This window comes from Pygocentrus nattereri, chromosome 1, assembly GCF_015220715.1.
Source record: "Pygocentrus nattereri isolate fPygNat1 chromosome 1, fPygNat1.pri, whole genome shotgun sequence".
Taxonomy (NCBI): domain Eukaryota; kingdom Metazoa; phylum Chordata; class Actinopteri; order Characiformes; family Serrasalmidae; genus Pygocentrus; species Pygocentrus nattereri.
In genome coordinates, this window is record NC_051211.1 from 21,200,615 (window position 1) to 21,218,631 (window position 18,017).

General features: G+C 36.7%; 1 protein-coding gene and 1 pseudogene across 1 annotated transcript; one reads left to right on the top strand and one right to left on the bottom strand.

The window, feature by feature from the left end:
* Window positions 1-2,760: 2,760 nt before the first annotated feature.
* cacng6a (calcium channel, voltage-dependent, gamma subunit 6a) lies at window positions 2,761-10,609 on the bottom strand. The gene is made up of 5 exons (XM_017718579.2): window positions 10,406-10,609; window positions 9,117-9,931; window positions 7,712-7,786; window positions 5,829-5,966; window positions 2,761-4,557 (listed from the first exon to the last, which is right to left on the bottom strand). The coding sequence occupies exons 2-5, from the start codon at window positions 9,505-9,507 to the stop codon at window positions 4,337-4,339; spliced, it is 825 nt and encodes a 274-aa protein (XP_017574068.1). The 5' UTR covers window positions 9,508-9,931; window positions 10,406-10,609; the 3' UTR covers window positions 2,761-4,336.
* A 2,684-nt stretch (window positions 10,610-13,293) lies between these two features.
* Window positions 13,294-13,446, top strand: LOC119264424 (annotated as a pseudogene).
* Window positions 13,447-18,017: the final 4,571 nt, after the last annotated feature.

Genomic DNA, 18,017 nt, shown 5'->3' on the forward strand with positions numbered 1-18,017 from the left:
CTCCTCCTTTATAACATCTCTGATGCCATTTGCAAGTGGACAATATAAGGGATCTCAAACAACAAATTAAATGTGATTAACTGCATCATTTCATGTAGTTAATTGTGATTAATCACGTGTCTTATTTGTTTAAATTTGACCCTAAAGAATGTTTTGTGTTTTTTTTAAAGCAGGGCATTTTGTTATACACTAATGCTCAAGAGTTTAGAACTGCTTGGTTTTTACTTCACAGGTAATGACTGCGACACTAGCAAGCTGTTAAAAAACAAGGAAAACAAGGAAATATAAGATGGGTTTGGAATGATGAACGGAGCTGTAGATGATTCTAAAATGACAAAAAAGCTGTATGACATCGAGAATGTACTTATCATAAAATCAATATCCAAAATTCATCAGATTTCAGAAGTGTAGATTAACTCTCAGGTAGATAATTTGATTAAATTAATGTAAATTGACAATTACAGTATATCATTTACATCATGTGAATGCAGAGCTCTTTCAGAATTTCCTAGTATTTGGTACTTTCCTCATTTGCTTTAATAACTTAAAACTGGCATGAACGCCATACATTTGTGCAAAAGCCTCTGAGCAGTAGATTAAATCCCTCTGAGAGTCTTCTGAACAGCAATATATATTATCATATATAAATTATATCGCTGTCAGAAGAAAATATCAGAAGAAAACCTTGTATCTCCAAAATGGTAACTTTACAGGAAAAGGGAAAACCCACTTTCCCACTTTACTTTTAATGTAAGTCAATGCAGCCAAATTATAAAAAAAATTGAGCCATTTCTTTTGGTTCATTTGTAATGAAATTTACAAACAATGTAAATGCCAACAGGCATTTTCAAATATGTCATACACTGAAAAACAACATAAATGTAAATACAAGCTTTTCTTCCAACAGCAGTGATATATATAATAATTGGCAAAACACAAAATTATGAAAGACAAAATTGTGCTGTCATACTGTAAATCAGTAGACATGTAGAAATTATGTATTCTTTTCAATCTAGTTGAAAAGATGATGAAGGCATGCATTACATCTCCATGGATACATATAAAGAAGTTCCAAAAACAAACACAATCCTGAACTCTCAGACCAACTAGCTGCTATCTTCTTTCCTTACAAACATACACACACACACACACACACACACACACACACACACACACACACACACACACACACACACACACACACACACACACACACACACTTTAAAACGATTAAACTGCTATATATACAGAGTGCACGGAAGATCAGGTGTCCTACCCTGGCAGTGGGACAGGGATGTGTTTCAAGTGGGTGAGCATGTGTGGCTTTGTGGCTTTGAGGGGTAATGCGAGGGTACAGGTTACAGCACTAGCTTGTCTGCACCTCATCTTAGATGGTTGCTATGGGCATAGAAGAAACACTGAAAACACTTTATATATAACATACAAACAGAAAAACAACCCACGTTTAGTTGGTGCCAGTTATGTTTGGGTCAGTGTGGACTGAGGAACTTGTTTCGGGTAAAGAAATGGCATAAATGACAGACAAGGTAATGCTGCTCTTCAGAAAGAGCTTGGGTGGTGGAATTGCACTTAAGCCCCAGGTTTGTGTTGCATACATCCACTGGAGCGCAATTGGCCACGCTCTAAATTTAGAGAGGGAGGGAGCAAGGGAGGGGAGGAGATGAGATGAGTGAGAAAGCGCAGAGACAGAAATCTGGAAGGAGGTCAAGACAGAAAATGGCATGTATATGTGCAATGGTGAAAAAGAAACAAGGAGCTTTTGGAGGGTTTGTCATTGCCTTTTTATCATATGTGGATTTGTGCATGCATACAGAAAGAAAACGGTGAACAGTAACACTAACTATTCAAATCAGTTCAGTGAGTTTGTTCCTTAACAAAGCTAAAATTACATGTTAAAGGTATACATACAAGAACACATACAAATCACACACACACACACACACACATATATATATATAAATATATATATATATATATATATATATATATATATATATATATATATATATATATATATATACACATTTAAGTTACACGTAGGCAGCAAGGTTGTGCAATTACATGAGTCACTAAATAAATATGCATTCCATTGTACAAATAAGTCAAGCTTCTCATGAAGTTGCACAGATTATTAAAAACATGCATTTTATTAAAACATTTATGTACAATAAGACATAATTCATATTTGAGACAAAACTGGTGGAAAAGCATGCTGAAAAAAATGACATATGAAATACATGAGCAACTACAACACATGGAAAAAGAGAGCTTATATTTTCATATAAAATGGATTATATTGCAACATGTTATCAATGTATTTGAAAACTGTAATTATGCTCATGAATTATGATTATGTTGCAATGCATTTTTAATATGTTATATTTTTGATTTACATTTTTGAGGATTGTTTTGCTGTATAATATTAGAAATAAATGGTTACATTGTAGAAGGTAAGGTAGATGGTTATGAATTCGCTTTTAGGTAGATTTATATAGATAGATAGATAGATAGATAGATAGATAGATAGATAGATAGATAGATAGATAGATAGATAGATAAGATATAAGCAGTATTCAGTAATGTATATAGTACAGTATAGTTAATACATTTTACATTAAAAGGGTTGTATCTTATACTTTTACAGCTCATTGCATATAAGAGCTAGGGCTTTGGTCTATCCAGATTTTTTATATAATATTTTATATAATATTTTCATTGTTAATTTTTTCTGGTGTTTAATATTTGTTTAGGTAATTCAGTCCCTTTGGTGTCTTGTACTCAACCAACCTCCTCAGCAAAAAGTGACGATCCAGTGAGTCAAAAATGTTAGCTTGAGTTTAAAATTTGGACAGACTATAGTTTTTTTTCACCACTCAGCAAAGTTGTATAACATTATTTAACATGCTATTAAACATGTTCTATTTTCATGTATTGTATTTGCAACAGAGGTATAGTTGCACTTCATACTGGCATCATAATTGCCTTTTCTACTGAAAATTGAATCTTTTCACTACAGAGATCCAGGGCTAAAATATGGCAACACTGTTGCTTATAATCTGTGCGACATTAAAAAAATCAAGGGCACATACAGTTTAACTCATATACTCAACGGTGGATTGATCACATTCTCCCTCTACAGTTTTAACTATGCTATGGGCTTTTGAATATTTTTGAATATATTTTGGATATTATTAGCATACATTATGTCTAAAAATCTCCCAACACTCTTTCACTTTTAGCAGACTAAATCTTCTGATAACCTGACGTTACATAAATCTGTTAGGCTGAACTTTTAATGCAGTCTGCTTCTTTTTTGGTCTGCTTCCCTAGCCTGGTACTTGAGAAGTTGTGAGGATATTTTTAACTGCTGATTGGGGATTAGCAAGTCTCTGGTCAAGACACCCTATAAGCACCCTGTTTTTAACTTGTGCTGGGTCACACGATAATAGATCTATACCTTAGACTTAGTTTGGAAAGATATCTAATGTTGTAAAACCTTTTTTTTCACTGTGAAATGAGGTGAAGATCAGGAAGCTATATCTCGTTTTCTGGGTGGGGGTGCAAGCTAAAAGGAAAGAAGAAATCAACTAAATCCTACACCATCTAATCTTAGCACACTTCATTGGTACACTGCCAGAGGCAACAGTTTGGGATGGAAGACTTATGAAACCAGTATTAATGTACAATCTGTGGGGGGTTGTTTGCATTTACTGCACTGTTACAACATATTACATAGAACCCTGACTGTTAAGCTTCAATATGGTGTAGATATTCAATACTATTAAAGTATAAGCTTCATATATTAAAAATAGACAAATGTCATTGCCACAGGAATTACATCATCAAATGGTTGTGCTACATCTTGTCCAGTGAGTGAGTGAACAGTTAGCTAAATGTCTAATTTAACTCAAATTTAGTCTTCATTCTTACCAACTTTAAGCATGTCTTTATCCAAAAGAAAACCTTGTATTGTGTCTAGGACTCAGTCGAATGCAATTAAATAGCATCATTTCAGTGCAACATGGTGGCTAACAAGGAGGCGGACTTTGCCTAGTTGTTTATTTGTTTTTATTATAAACAAACATTTCCATTTAATTTATACATCCATATTTAAATGGTCACTGGACACTGTTTTAAGGCATAAAAGTCCTAACAGTCAGGGTTGACTTTAAACTGTACGGTATTATTTTTATATTATCAGTTTTAACCAGCAAGCAAATGCCAAAATGTACTGCACTGAAAGGTGAATGTGTCTATTTAACAGTTACTATGCCATATAAAACAAAGCTTACAAAAGAGATCTTCCTCCATGTCACTAGCTGTCATTGTTCCTGCAAGGCGGACACTTCTCCCAAGGACTGTATGGAAGAGCAAGGAGAAGGAATGAAGCTCCCGCAACTACAAGCATGGCTCCTGCACACCCCACACATGTCACAGACCATGACAGTTCGTAGTGCAAAGGTATGGTGTGGTCGCTTGCCAAAAATGAAAGAACCGACTGGTGGAAAACGATGAGCGATAGGAAAACAAGGACACCTGATTTGAGACAAAATGAAAGAAAATCAAGCACTGTTCACTGGAAGAAAAACAGTCACTACATCCCATTTATCGTGAAGAAGCTTTTAAAAACAGCCTCGTTGTACAGCTGTGTTTCTTTGTGTGTCAAGCAGGCTTTGTAATGTCATGATTTTTTGAGCTGGGAGAACATTGTCGATAAGTGTCTTATGAGAACACCCAAATTAATTTCTTAAAAGTGGTTTCATTGTAATGGCATTGTAGGCTGCTATGATGCCTTAAAGGGGAATTCAACTGATTTTTTAATATTTCTACATAACTAAAATGGAACGATATAGATGAAGTCATTCAGAGTGGTTTGATGTGAAATGCGCCTTCCTAGAGAAAGTTACCGTGTCTGAATTGTTCAAAAATGTGGTGACAGGAACCAAATGTATGAAGGGTTTAATGTGTCTGAAGGCTGCCTCACAGAAAGCTTTCACATGAAATAGTTACTAATGCTCCATCTGGTGCCTGAGACCTTTTTTATTTGTATTAAGTTTAGAAAGAAAACAGCAGCAAAAACACATTAATGCCAGAGAGGAACATAAAGGTCACTGTAAGGTTAAATGGTACCCATGTTTTTTTTATTCAAAAATCATTATCATTATTAAAGTTGCATATTGCTGCTGTCAGAAGAAAACCTCGTATCTCTAAAATGGTAACTTTATAGGAGAAGGACAAAAATACATACTTTACTTTTAATGTAAGTCAATGGAATCAGACATATTTCCCAAGCAATTTTGGGTTGTTTCTCTTAGTCCATTCTTCATGAAATTTGCATTCGATGTAAACAGGCAATTTCAAATTATGTCAAAAACTGAAAATGTTCAAAAATGGAGATACAAGGTTTTCTTCCAACAGCAGCGATATATAAATTCAGAAGACATATGTAGGTTAAGTGGTCATTTTAAATAGTCATAGCAAATAAAATGACAATATCTGTACTGTAGATACTGTGACTCCTGGATCTTATAGTGGATCACCACCACTATAAAGAAATCTGAGTGTGTAAGTTTCTCTGCAAATGAATCATTTCACATCAAAACACTTGAAATGCTTTTTTGTTTGCATCTTGACGACTGATTTATGCAGAAATGTAGAACAATCAGTGGAACTCTCCATTTTATTTCTAAATAAAATGCATGCTCAGGAAGTGTCTTTAGATATTTAATTGCACTTGTCAAGTGATCCACATCATCAGTTGCTTAGTGTTTTTGTCCTTTTTACTTGCAGTTACTGAATTACTGTACCTGATAATGTAAAACAGACTGAGGCTGGCTTTAGGAAGAACTGCACGCCTTTGCTTATTGCCATGATGATGCAAACAGCTCCCATCAGCATTAGGAAAAGACCGAAGATAGCCAGCATTGCTGACATCACCGTCAAATCTGTGCAGAAAAAAGAACAGAGGGTCACAACTTAGGTACTTAAGGCCTTTTTATGTAATTTATATATCGCTGCTGTCAGAAGAAAACCTTGGATCTCCATTTTTTACATTTTTCAGTTTTTAAAAAGCATGCTACCTTTTATATTGTATGTAAATTTCTTGATGAATGGACTAAAGAAAATAACCTAAAATGGCTTGGAAAAAATTCTGGTTCCATTGACTTACATTAAAAACTGAAGTGTTTTTTTTTCTTTCTCCTGTAAAGTTACCATTTTGGAGATACAAGGTTTTCTTCTGACTATATATATATATATATATATATATATATATATATATATATACAGTCATGTGAAAATTGTATATAAAAAAACTATATTTTTTAACATATTTGGACATGTGGATATTTAATATCAATTTTAACAATACTGTGGGATCCAAGTAATAAAACTATACTATTAAAGATTAATAAAGGCCTTTTCACAATTTTCTGTAAAATGGAATTTAAAAAGAATGCAATTTCTGGGTCCCAGAGCAGACGGCAAGACACTCAAAGAAGTCATGAAAAATCTAAAAATTTCATCACAGGACCTACAGCAGGCTCTTGCTACGGTCAATGTGAAAGTGCATGACTCAACTATCAGAAAGAGACCACACAAGTTTAATTTTCATGGGAGGTGTGCAAGGAGGAGACCTTTGCTCTCTAAGGAAAACATTAAGGCCAGAGAGAACGCAGACAAAGACCAGGACTTCTGGAATAATGTTCTTTGCACAGACGAGTCTAAAACTGAATTATTTGGACACCAGAACAGAAGACAAACACAACATTCCAAGAAAAGAACCTCAAACCAACTGTGAAGCATGGAGGTGGAAGTGTCATGGTTTGGGGATGCTTTGCTGCAGCAGGACCTGGCCAGCTTACCATCATAGAATCCACCATGAATTCTACTGTGTATCAGAGGGTGGTAAAAAAAAAATAAAGCTGGAGCGGAACTGGACCCTGCAACATGACAATGACCCAAAACATACCAGTAAATCCACCAAGGACTGGCTGAAAACTAAGTGGAGAATCCTGGAATGGCCAAGTCAAAGTCTGGATCTTAATCCCATTGAGATGCTGTGGAGTGACTTAAAACGGTAAGCATCTCACTGAAGTTAAAACAAAGGGGGCAACACTAGTTATTAGAGGGTAGGGTGTCCTAACTTTTTCCTCCATTATAATACGCATTTTTATTCATATCTTTTGTTTCATGAGCAAAATGAAGTTCATTTTTGTTGTTTAATTGCAGTTACACATCACTTTTCCAGAAATAAACAAACAAGATTGGACATTGATATGTAAACATTCCTTAAAGAGCTGACTACTTAATGGGGTGTCCTCATTTTTTTACATGACTGTATATATATTCTACAATACAGTACTCTATGGTTACTGTACAATGTACATGTGGTTAATGTATCTAGATGAGAAACACTGGCAGAAAATAATTTGCTATACATAAACCTTTTTATTTTTTCTCAAGCTCCCCAAAAGAGAGGGTTTGGGGTATTTTTATTTCACTTTATTCAACTTTTCAGCCTATTCAGATGAAAACCAACCTATAAGAGAATATGCATTTTCACAGGCAGCAGATTTTAAAATTCACAGTTTGAATTAACCTCCTGACCTTATCTCCTGAGAGAGACAGACAGAGAGAGAGAGAAACAGACAGACAGACATTGTATTGCAGTAATGGAAAGCGTACTCACTCTTGGCTGGTGTTTTCTGAAACAGGACCGTGTTCTCTCCAGTGGTGTAGAACTTGAAGAAGGTACAGTTTGATTCTAGGATTAACATGCTGCAGTTAATTTTATGGAAAGAAATATAGTTACATGAATAGATGATCTGTTAGAAAATACATGGATTGTTTAATATATATATATATATATATATATATATATATATATATATATATATATATATATATATATATATGTGTGTGTGTGTGTATATGTATTAGCAGATCATGCTAATAAAATATTAAAGTTGATGAAAAATATATTGTTTTTTCCCTCCGTGCCGTGATGTATGTCTGAGGGAAACGTGACATATACACTCAGGTAGCTCATATAGACCAAGGTAACTGACAGGTTCTGCTTGATAATTAGTGGAGGTGGTGGGGTGGTGAAGAGAAATGCTATTTTGCTACAGTGGATTCAGAAGATGATTTAGAGACACTGAAAAGTCATCACAGCCTGATGGAAGATTGTGGGACAACAAGGATTTTGTCTTTGTAAATGTATATGATGAATCATTCTTAACATGACAATATGAATTAACAAAGTAAACACAATTAGGCTTGTGTGCTATACCTATTTGTAGTTCTTAGAATTTGTTCTCCTGCATTGTGGATGTTGATGTTCTTGAATAATGTCATGTCAATGGCTATTTTCAGTTTACAGGGTTAACGTGACACAAAAACAGGTTTGAGCCCATTTAATGTCTTTCTTGTCAGGTAGCTATCCAATATTTAGCTATAAGACTAATGAGAATGGTCAGATCAGAGTCCATTTATTTTTTTAACCACACTTCACTGTGTATATCTTTATAACAGATAGATCATGGCAAGTAAATGTGCCAAAAAAGGTTCTTTGCAGAGCACAATTAGGTTCTCTAAAGAGCCTTTCAGAGGATGTGCAGCATATTGATGTGGCTCAAAAAATGACAAGTAATACTAGATGATAAATCTACAGTAGATCTGTCAAAAGGAGCCACACATTCAGGACACAATAAGACGCGTTCTATTTAGGAAATCTGTCTGCTGATGTATCCCCAAAATGCAACCAATACAAAATGACACAAAGTTTCTGCTGTTAATCAATGTAGTCTTTTATACTGGGCATGTGAGGCTTACTTTCACTTGATTAGTGGGACATTGCTTTACTAAATGACCCCCTGAGGCCAGGCCTGCTCAAAGAATCTTTTTTAAGAGTGTAATGGCAGATGTGGGTCACTTACAAACTCACATGTGAACTGCCAAAGCAGAAAAATCAGAACTGAGCAACAGATTTTAGCAGTGAGACTTGTAAAAGTGAACACTTCCAGAGTGCATCCTGGGTTGAGCTAAGACCATTTCTGAGATTGTTTTAAGCAGCACCACCTCAGGAAGCTCACCTCCAGGTAGATCCAAAGGCCCGCAGCTTTCTCGCTCTGGATCGACATCGGCAACCCAGAGCATCTTGGTACAGCTTTTCCACAGGCCATGGTGCGCCGCCAGGCATGTCTGATTGTTGTGAAAGCCCTTGGATGGTGCAAGCTCCACCCAGAATTCGGTGCCCACCCCTAGCACAGTCAATGTGATGCCCACTGCGGCTACAAAGAAGGCGAACTTGATCTTGCCCTCCTGACTCTCACTTAGGGCATTGCCTGAAGGGGAGGATGCTCTAGTCCGCCGTTTGCCCCCTCCAGTACGCACACCCATCATTCCTGTCAGTGTTCCGGCACCTCCGCCAGATGCAGCCGATGGCCTGCTCTCCTCATCCTGCACGATGAAGGTGGACCACATGGCGGAGGGAGGGGTGTGAAGAAAAAAGCAATTTGAAAAAGGCTGACTTCTTGATGTGGCAGTTGTGAATTGATGTTAACGTGGGTGAAAATAATATGGCTATCTAGCCAAATGCATAAAAAAGCTAAAGAGTGGAGAAAAAGTAGAAGGCCAATATCCTGAAGGCTCAGCTAGTGGTGGAATGATGTAGCATTAGAATAGGACTTGGCAGAATGCATTAATGATAGCCATGTAAAAACCAGCATTGAATGATAACACATGATATAAGCAAGGGTGTGGACTCTGCACAACCATATGAAGGCATTTTCATGGGGAAATTTGAAGGAACCAATGGAGAGTGATGAAGGAGATTCATAGAGTCGACATGGAGAACATATGAGGGGAGGATGAGGCCGGGGGGTTAACAAGTGTTGTGTATCTGGAGCTTAAACAAAACAAAAGAAAAATTAGAAAAGATTAGAACAGCAAAATTGGGAAAAGTAGGAAAAAATTGAACAAATATTAAACAATCATGCTTTGTCCATATAGGCAAATATGCCCATTGCAGCAATACAGCGTGCCATTTTGTAAGTAAAGTATATTTTTCAAATACTGCACACTGAACATGTATCACAGGCTAAGCTTAATTCCTACTAATACTCCATTTCGTGTTTATATGTCACAAATGAGAGAACTTAACACAATAGAACCATACCAGGTATTCTTGACTAACAAATTTAAACCTGCACAGTAGACGGAATTATAGGTAGACTAGCCCTTAGTGGATGTGTTTATGCATATTCTGCAATTGCCAGAGACAAACCAAACTTTTTTTGTCATTTTAGTGGTGATTGACAAGCGCTGATCAAGCAAGGGCTTCAATAACAAACCGTAACAATGGTACAAACAAGCTGCTAACCTGTTGGGCGTGAGAGGCTCAGTCGGAGTGAGGGAGGAAATCTTTTCTCTGTGCCTGGGAGAAACAAGACAGAGAGACAGAAAGGGAAAAGGGAGGGTAATAGAGGGAGGAGGCCAAACTGGCACGCTGTTGCCGTATGTTTGGTGGGGGGTTGTGTGTGACTACACGTCCAGCCCCTTACATGCACAACCAAGGCAAGAGTACTGGTGTTTTTTTAAGCTTGCCTGCATTGGGTTGCAGCCTCTGTCACTCAGTCATTACCTCACGCTTGCGTGAATGTGTTTGTGCATTTTTGCATACGCTGTCTCCGTGTTGGCTCAGCGTTTGTGTGTGTGTGTGTGTGTGTGTGTGTGTGTGTGGGTGGGTGGGTGGGAGTGTGTGTTTCTCATTTCTATTTTCGACAGCCACCTGTTAATGACATTAAAAAGGGAGCAGTGGACGAGAGACCACTCGAGTTAGGGTCAGCAGACATGTGTCTTTGGGGAAAATGGGAAATGGATTCCTGGGAAGTTATTCATCATTTAAGCTGTCAGATTTCACTTTAGTAATTGGTAAACATTCTAACACATCAACAAAGCAAAATCAGGCTACCCAGTTATACAGTTCACATAAGAGTGTCTGAATGAGTGCTACTGTAATTAACTCAAAGTACAGTGTATGAAATTGCCAACTGGGCAGTGAACACTCCTTTAACTATGTATGAAATAAATAAAAACATTAAATGCCGAAATGCCCTTGAGACCATAATCCAAGGTCATAAAGACAACTTGGAGAAAATGGATATGTATTTTAAGACGCTATATAAAGACGCTATGCAAAACGCAAGTAATGTGCATTCACAAGATGCGTTGGCCTCTCTTCATGTTAAGAGCATAAACCATTGTGACAATTTAAAGTATGACTTCTCCAGAAATCCAAGAGGAATTATCAAGAAAGTCATTTTGAGTGGTCCATTCTAAGGACACTTACTGAGTCAAGGTCGAACCAGACATCTACAGTGTGTAATGCCTCTAAAAGCAAATTCACAAAAAGCTGTAATGGTCACATTTATGCTGCCTGATGCCCGAGATTGTTATTTTCAATTCATGTTTCAGCCTAAAACTAATTTTCTAAATTCATTTATGGCAAAGTGCTGCATACAAGGCATTATTAGCCAAAACAATCTGAAAGAAAACAAACAAATTTTACTACTATAATCTTTACATATCTCCAGAAGACACATGTAGGCTCACGAGACATTTTGGATAGTAAATAAAATGGCTATATTTGCAGTATATACATCATGACCCCTGGTTCCCTCCACTATGACTGTAAAGAAATTTAACTCTGTAAAATTGTCTACACTGTAACATGTTGCATTAAATCACTCTGAATGACTGTTTATCTCAAAACAATGGAATTATTCAGAAATGTAAAAAAAAATGTTGGAATTGCTCTTTTAAGATACCAACCATGAATAAATTCTCACATACACTGACATGTGCATGTACAAGAAGTTATTTTCAAAGGTGTAGACCGGGTCATTTCTACGTATTTAGGGGGCCTCCTTCCCACTCCAGATCTGAGGAAGTTTTGTGTGCAAGAATAAAAGAGATTTATTAGAATTATTACTTCATTAATTTTATATATAAAAAATTGCATAAAACAATAATAAACACACTAAAACAATACACACACACACACACACACACACACACACACATATATATATATATATATATATATATATATATATATATATATATATACAGGAGTCTTAATTCTGGAGAAAAAAGTCTGATATGGTCAGTTTAAACTGATCATAGAAAACTCTGCTTGAAATTTCTGTTGTCTGCTGGCTTGCCCTTATGGGTGCATTCAGAATGATCTGACTTCTAGTTGATTGCAGAAGAATTTGCATTCAATCCATTATTATGGCACTGGCACTGCGCCTTTGTGTTACGTGGGCTCATATGAGCGAGAGAGAGAGAGAAAGAGAGAGAGAGAGAGAGAGAGAGAGTGCTGCAGTCTTATGTGCTCAGCATGGCGATAGCTGTGTGCACTCACTCCCCTCCACACAGGTCCAGCTCTAACGCTAGCCATTAGGTGGCGCCACTGGGCAGTGGCCAGCCACATAGTTCCTATCAAACTCATCATTACCCTATCTTCTGCACTGGGACCAGCAGGCCTCGTCTTAATCCTGGCCCCCTGGCCTTCACTACCAGGGAACCCATAACAAACATTATCCCTGGATCATAAACAGAAACAGACATGCTGAACTGCCAAAACTTTCTGGACGTCACACCAGAAACATGATAATACATATTATTATGATGATTATTATGAAAAAGCATAATTGCTTTAATTAAATTCATGCATCATCCACTTTTAAATGTATGTTCAGTACTGTTCAAAAGATTTAGGCCATAAGAGAGAGTAAGTAATTCAATATACCTGTTGAGTAAGGATTCATTATAAGGCTGCAACAAATATTTCATAAAAGCAGATAAATTTGATCAATAAAATATTAAAAAATGAAAAAGCCATAATAACCAATACTTTTATCTATTGATGGAAATGTGCAACCAATAAGCTGTTGTCAGTTTTTTAAGACAATGTGGTTTAAAGGCGATGATTCCTCTGCTCTCCTGTGCTGCTCATCACTGACACGTTGAGAACTGCCAGGCCCCGCCCGATTAGCATTTTGTGCTACTTGCTATGACAATAATTGTTTATCAGGGATCCACTGCCTTTTAATTTTCATTAAAAAGCCTAAATAAGAACAATAAATAAATAGATACAGTAAAAACACAAAAAATTAATAGATTCAGCAATCACACAAAAACCTGTTCATACAAATGAACAAAAATGTCATATTTTACTACATTTACATTTAGGTATATATATGAATACTTACCATACCATGATTATGAAGGTGGTTCACCCAGGGCGAGGCTCTGCCATTGCACTTGGGTGGTGCTGATCCTTGTGAATTCCCCAAATGCGGGAATCTCAACTGCATAATTTCTGGTAGTGGGGGACTGTGTTTGCGCTCTCCCCTTATTTTTTATGGGGGCAGTCATGGGCTGGAGGTTAGGGAACCGGCCCTGTTGCTGGTTCAATCTCCAGCACTGACAGTCCATGACTGAGGTGTCCTTGAGCAAGACACCTAACCCCCAATTGCTCCCCGGCACTGTGGATAGGGCTGATCACTGACCCCTAGTGTGTGTTTGTGGTGTTTCACTTCACGGATGGGTTAAATGCGGAGGTGAAATTTCCCTGTTTGCGGGATTAAAAAGTGGATCATAGTATATTCTAATGTTACATATTGTTTTACTGGAAAAAACACCCTTTCTGTCAAGATAAATAGTTTTAACAGTTCTTCTTGGGTGCCTGAGACTTGTTATGTTTAACCACGATACAGAACCAGTATTCTTGGTGTAATTTGTAATCTATCAGTAGTTAATCTTTTTGGAATGTTTTTGATGTAATTTGCTGCATTCTGTCAAACGCTACAGCATCTGTTATAGTATTTTATCTGTAGCAAAAATTGGACAGTAGGAATGAATCTATCAATAGCAACTGCTTCGAGTAGCTCCAAAGAGAAAGAGAGAGAGAGAGAGAGAGACAGAGAGAGAGTATATTAAACTCTCTCTTGACACATGGAAGGGTGAGAGATAAAGAGATTACTGTCAACGGTGTGAGGCCTTCAGTTTACACTCTGTAAAGAAGAAGAAAAAAAAACAGATTAGTCACCAGCCTTCCTTTCACTTCCTCCCAAGCTCTTTCAAAAAAGTCTCTCTCACTATTTCTTATTATCACATAATCCAACCCTTTGCTTAAATCTTCATGATACGATTCTGCGTCTCTCTTTTTCACATGCTCAACCTTTAATTCACACAAGGAATTGAAGCAGCTGATGTATTTCACCCTCCAGGGTGACCCTAACAGAAAGTTGCACATCTGGCATCTTTTCCTCAAAGATATTCCAGTTATTGGCACGCCAAATGCTGTCCATCCAGCAGAGATGTTTCTGATCCCGGGGAGAATGGCTTTACGGTGAATCAAGATGCCTCTGGGCATGAGGGTGGTGATTAAGGATCAATTACACCGGTAAGTGGATGATTATGTAACCCCAGCAGCAGTCGCCTTTCAGCCTCTAAAACACGACAGAAAAAAAGGGTAGAAGCCTGTTAATCCATGATTAGTCTTCGATGTAAGTGGATATGAGCCAGTTGAAAGTTGCAAAACAAAATTTTAAGCAATTAATTAGGTGATCCTATGATACAAACATCACATGCACTGGCAGGACAATCATTCCATGTCAGTTCAGAATTCGGTTGTTGCTCAGATTTTGCTCTTTTTTTGTTGCTTGTGACCTAAAGCCCAAGTATGTGAAGTATTTAATCTGAATTTTAACATTATCACATTTTTCTACTCTCCAGAAAACTTTAATATTTACTAATTTAAAAATATTTCATCTGGGAAGACACGTTTGTAGTTTAATATCTCCAGAAATATGAGTCCCATCCGGATTACATTTGGTGGCGATAAGGACAAACATCTTTTCTTCCTGTCTAAATTCCCTGACATCACCACAGAAGATTAATTTGTTCTTATGGTGTCCTCACTGTTCTCACTGGAAAACTGTCAATTTCAGCACAAAAACTTGAGTGATATTTAGTATTATGGACACCATTTTAATAGAGTGTGTCTAAAAGCACAGTTTGTGCTTAAACAATAATATCTCATTGACGTTGCTTCAACAAAACACAAAACATCGGAGACATACAGATTCTGTCTGATTTGACACAGAATAACACAAGAACAACCATTATTGTCTATATTCTGATGTGGCACAAATGATGTCAAGCTCATATTAAAACTGCAGGTCATACATGGTATGTACTCAAAGTGCATTGGAAATGACTGCTGGTGTATTAAATATTGGAAAAATAAATAATGAAAGCAAGGTATAATTTGTATTCATGTCAACATGTGAGTGCTGCTAGTGGTGAGATAAAAGCACTTGCTGGATATTATACATATATTCATTAGTGCAGTGCATTATAAAGTATACAGACCACTGTTTCAAAAAGATGTTATATTCAAAAAAGCTGTCATAATATATCAAATGACACGTTTGAAGCATATTAGGAAGACTTGTTTCAGGGTTGCAAGCATTTTCGAGTTGGTTTATTAGGGAAAGATAAACCATTTGTTAGGCCCTAATCTGATCAAAGTCCTTTAATCCTGAGTACTGATTGATATTTGACCTGATATTTGCATTTTCATAGATAATACAGACAGTGCACACACGCCCACTTCAAGTAGAAATCTTAACTCCAAAGAAAGTTTGGGACAAAATTTGAAATGCTTATGAAAACAGAAATCGGTGATTAGTAAAAAGTTTTTTACCTTATGAACATACTCTGAAAGTTTTTTTGTGTGTAATGTATACATACACACACACACCTGTTTATATTTTTAGCATTAATGGTGACTTCACAGATGTGCAAGTTACCCATTAGACGGGTACTTACACACCTTCACGGCATGGCAAACCCTGACTTTTGAACTTTATGCTGGTAACAATCTGGATGGTCCATTTCAGCCTGTATAGCTGTGATAAACAGGGAGTGCCTCGTATGGTCTTCCTCAGTGACTATTATTCTCTTATTGGTAGATTGTGGGTTCAGTGCTGAGACTAAAAAGTCACTTATTTCTGCTTTTACTTTAAAAATGTAGCTTCTCAATATCAGCCATCCAGTGTATCTGTTAAGCTCAGGTGAATATTGCTAATAATGTTGCAGCATGACCAGTAAAGCAGAATGTTTCTGTGATGCTTTTGTTTGTATATCTGTTATACGTGAAAAATATAGCGATAGTGTATTTTGTTTACGCATCTCGAGAGATGCCACTCATAGAAAGCAACAAAAAACCAAAGCACCAAACTTACATTTTACTAGCTAGAAAGGCATCTGTCAAATACAGTGCAAACACTGGCACAGTGTAAACAACCATCGCCAAGTCTATTTACACCACATCTACAACAGTGGAGAAAATGGGGAGCAAAAAATATACCAAAGTAGATCAGACTTAATATAGTCAACATCTATACTGTTAAAATACACCTGGATCAGCTTCAATCCTGATCCACTGGATCACATCAGGACATCCCGACTGTACAAAGACACCATAAGTACACGGATAGTAGCTCATCCCTAGTATTTCACTACATCAGCCAATTTGCCAATGTATCTTTACCACTTTACGGGTTTCAAGTCTGTTAGATGTCCTGCATCAGTGTTATGTTGTAATCAGGTTGATTTGGGTCAGCACTGAAACATTGACAAGCTATATTTAGTTAGATGCCCAACAGAGATTTGGATTATGAAACATGCTTAGGCCGGGCCAGAGCGCAAAATAGTGGTTAACACTGTCACATTAACACCCAGCCTTTGCATCTCAGTAAGTATCTGGCAGGTGTTTGGCAGATGTTAGAGCTACAGAGCCAGAGCAAAGACCTTCTACACCCCTCTCACTACAAGTGCCTTGATAATATTCAAGTATAAAAAAATTGTCAATCATAACTAATTGTCTCTGGACAGGTGTGCCATGCAGGATTTCTCTCTGACCAATAATGAGTATGATTAAAAAAAAGCCAGCTGTAACTCAAAAAGACTTGCAGAATGACCTGAAATCAGCAGGAATCACCACCACAATGATCTCATCTCTGTTCCTACACCGTATACAACATGGAGAAGGCATATTTTTCAACAAACACAACAAACAACTCAAGACTGGTTTCTAAAAAAGGGAAAGATGCTTGCATGACCTAGCCAGTTTCATGACTAGATTCCCAGTGAAATTTTTTAGAGGATCTTCAAATTAGGAGTCCAACAGAGGGATCCTTGTAACCTTGGGGAATTGAAAGCAATTTGCCATGAGGAATAGAACAAAATTGAATCACAATGCTTCAAAAAGCTAATTACATCTTATTCTAGATGTCTTCAAGCTGTAATTACCAATAATGTTAGTACGAATGTTCCTTTCATCTGGTATCTGAATGTTTTTTCCCTATCAGTTTCCCATTAACGTCTTTCTTTATGCTTACGAATACATCCTTTTTCATTCATTTTATAAGTACAAAGTCAGAAGATGTTATGTGGGTATACTGTGTGATCTAGAAAGATCTGAATACATGTTCCTGTCACTATATTTTCAATCTAATTACACAAATACATGTGAGACTATTGGAAACATGTAGCTCATGTTGTGTTTTGGAATGAATGAGAGTGCTTTACTAATTTAAATAATTTAGAGTAACATTTATATGGGCTGAAACTAATTCTGCTATAGGCTGTCTGTCTGTTTTGCTTCTATCTCATTTTTAGATAAAATAAATAATAAAAATGATCTCTAGATATAAAATATACTCTCAATAGGCAAACAAATTATTTCACATCAAAAAGAATGTGCGATGCAGTTTGAACTACTGCAAGTATTTTAGGTTTGGCCTAAATTGCTGCAATTCATTACAATTCCTATGGAATGCTCATCATCCCATGTGAATAAAATATATCACATAAACACAATTTTGTCTTTTTGCTTACTTATATCTCACAACAAT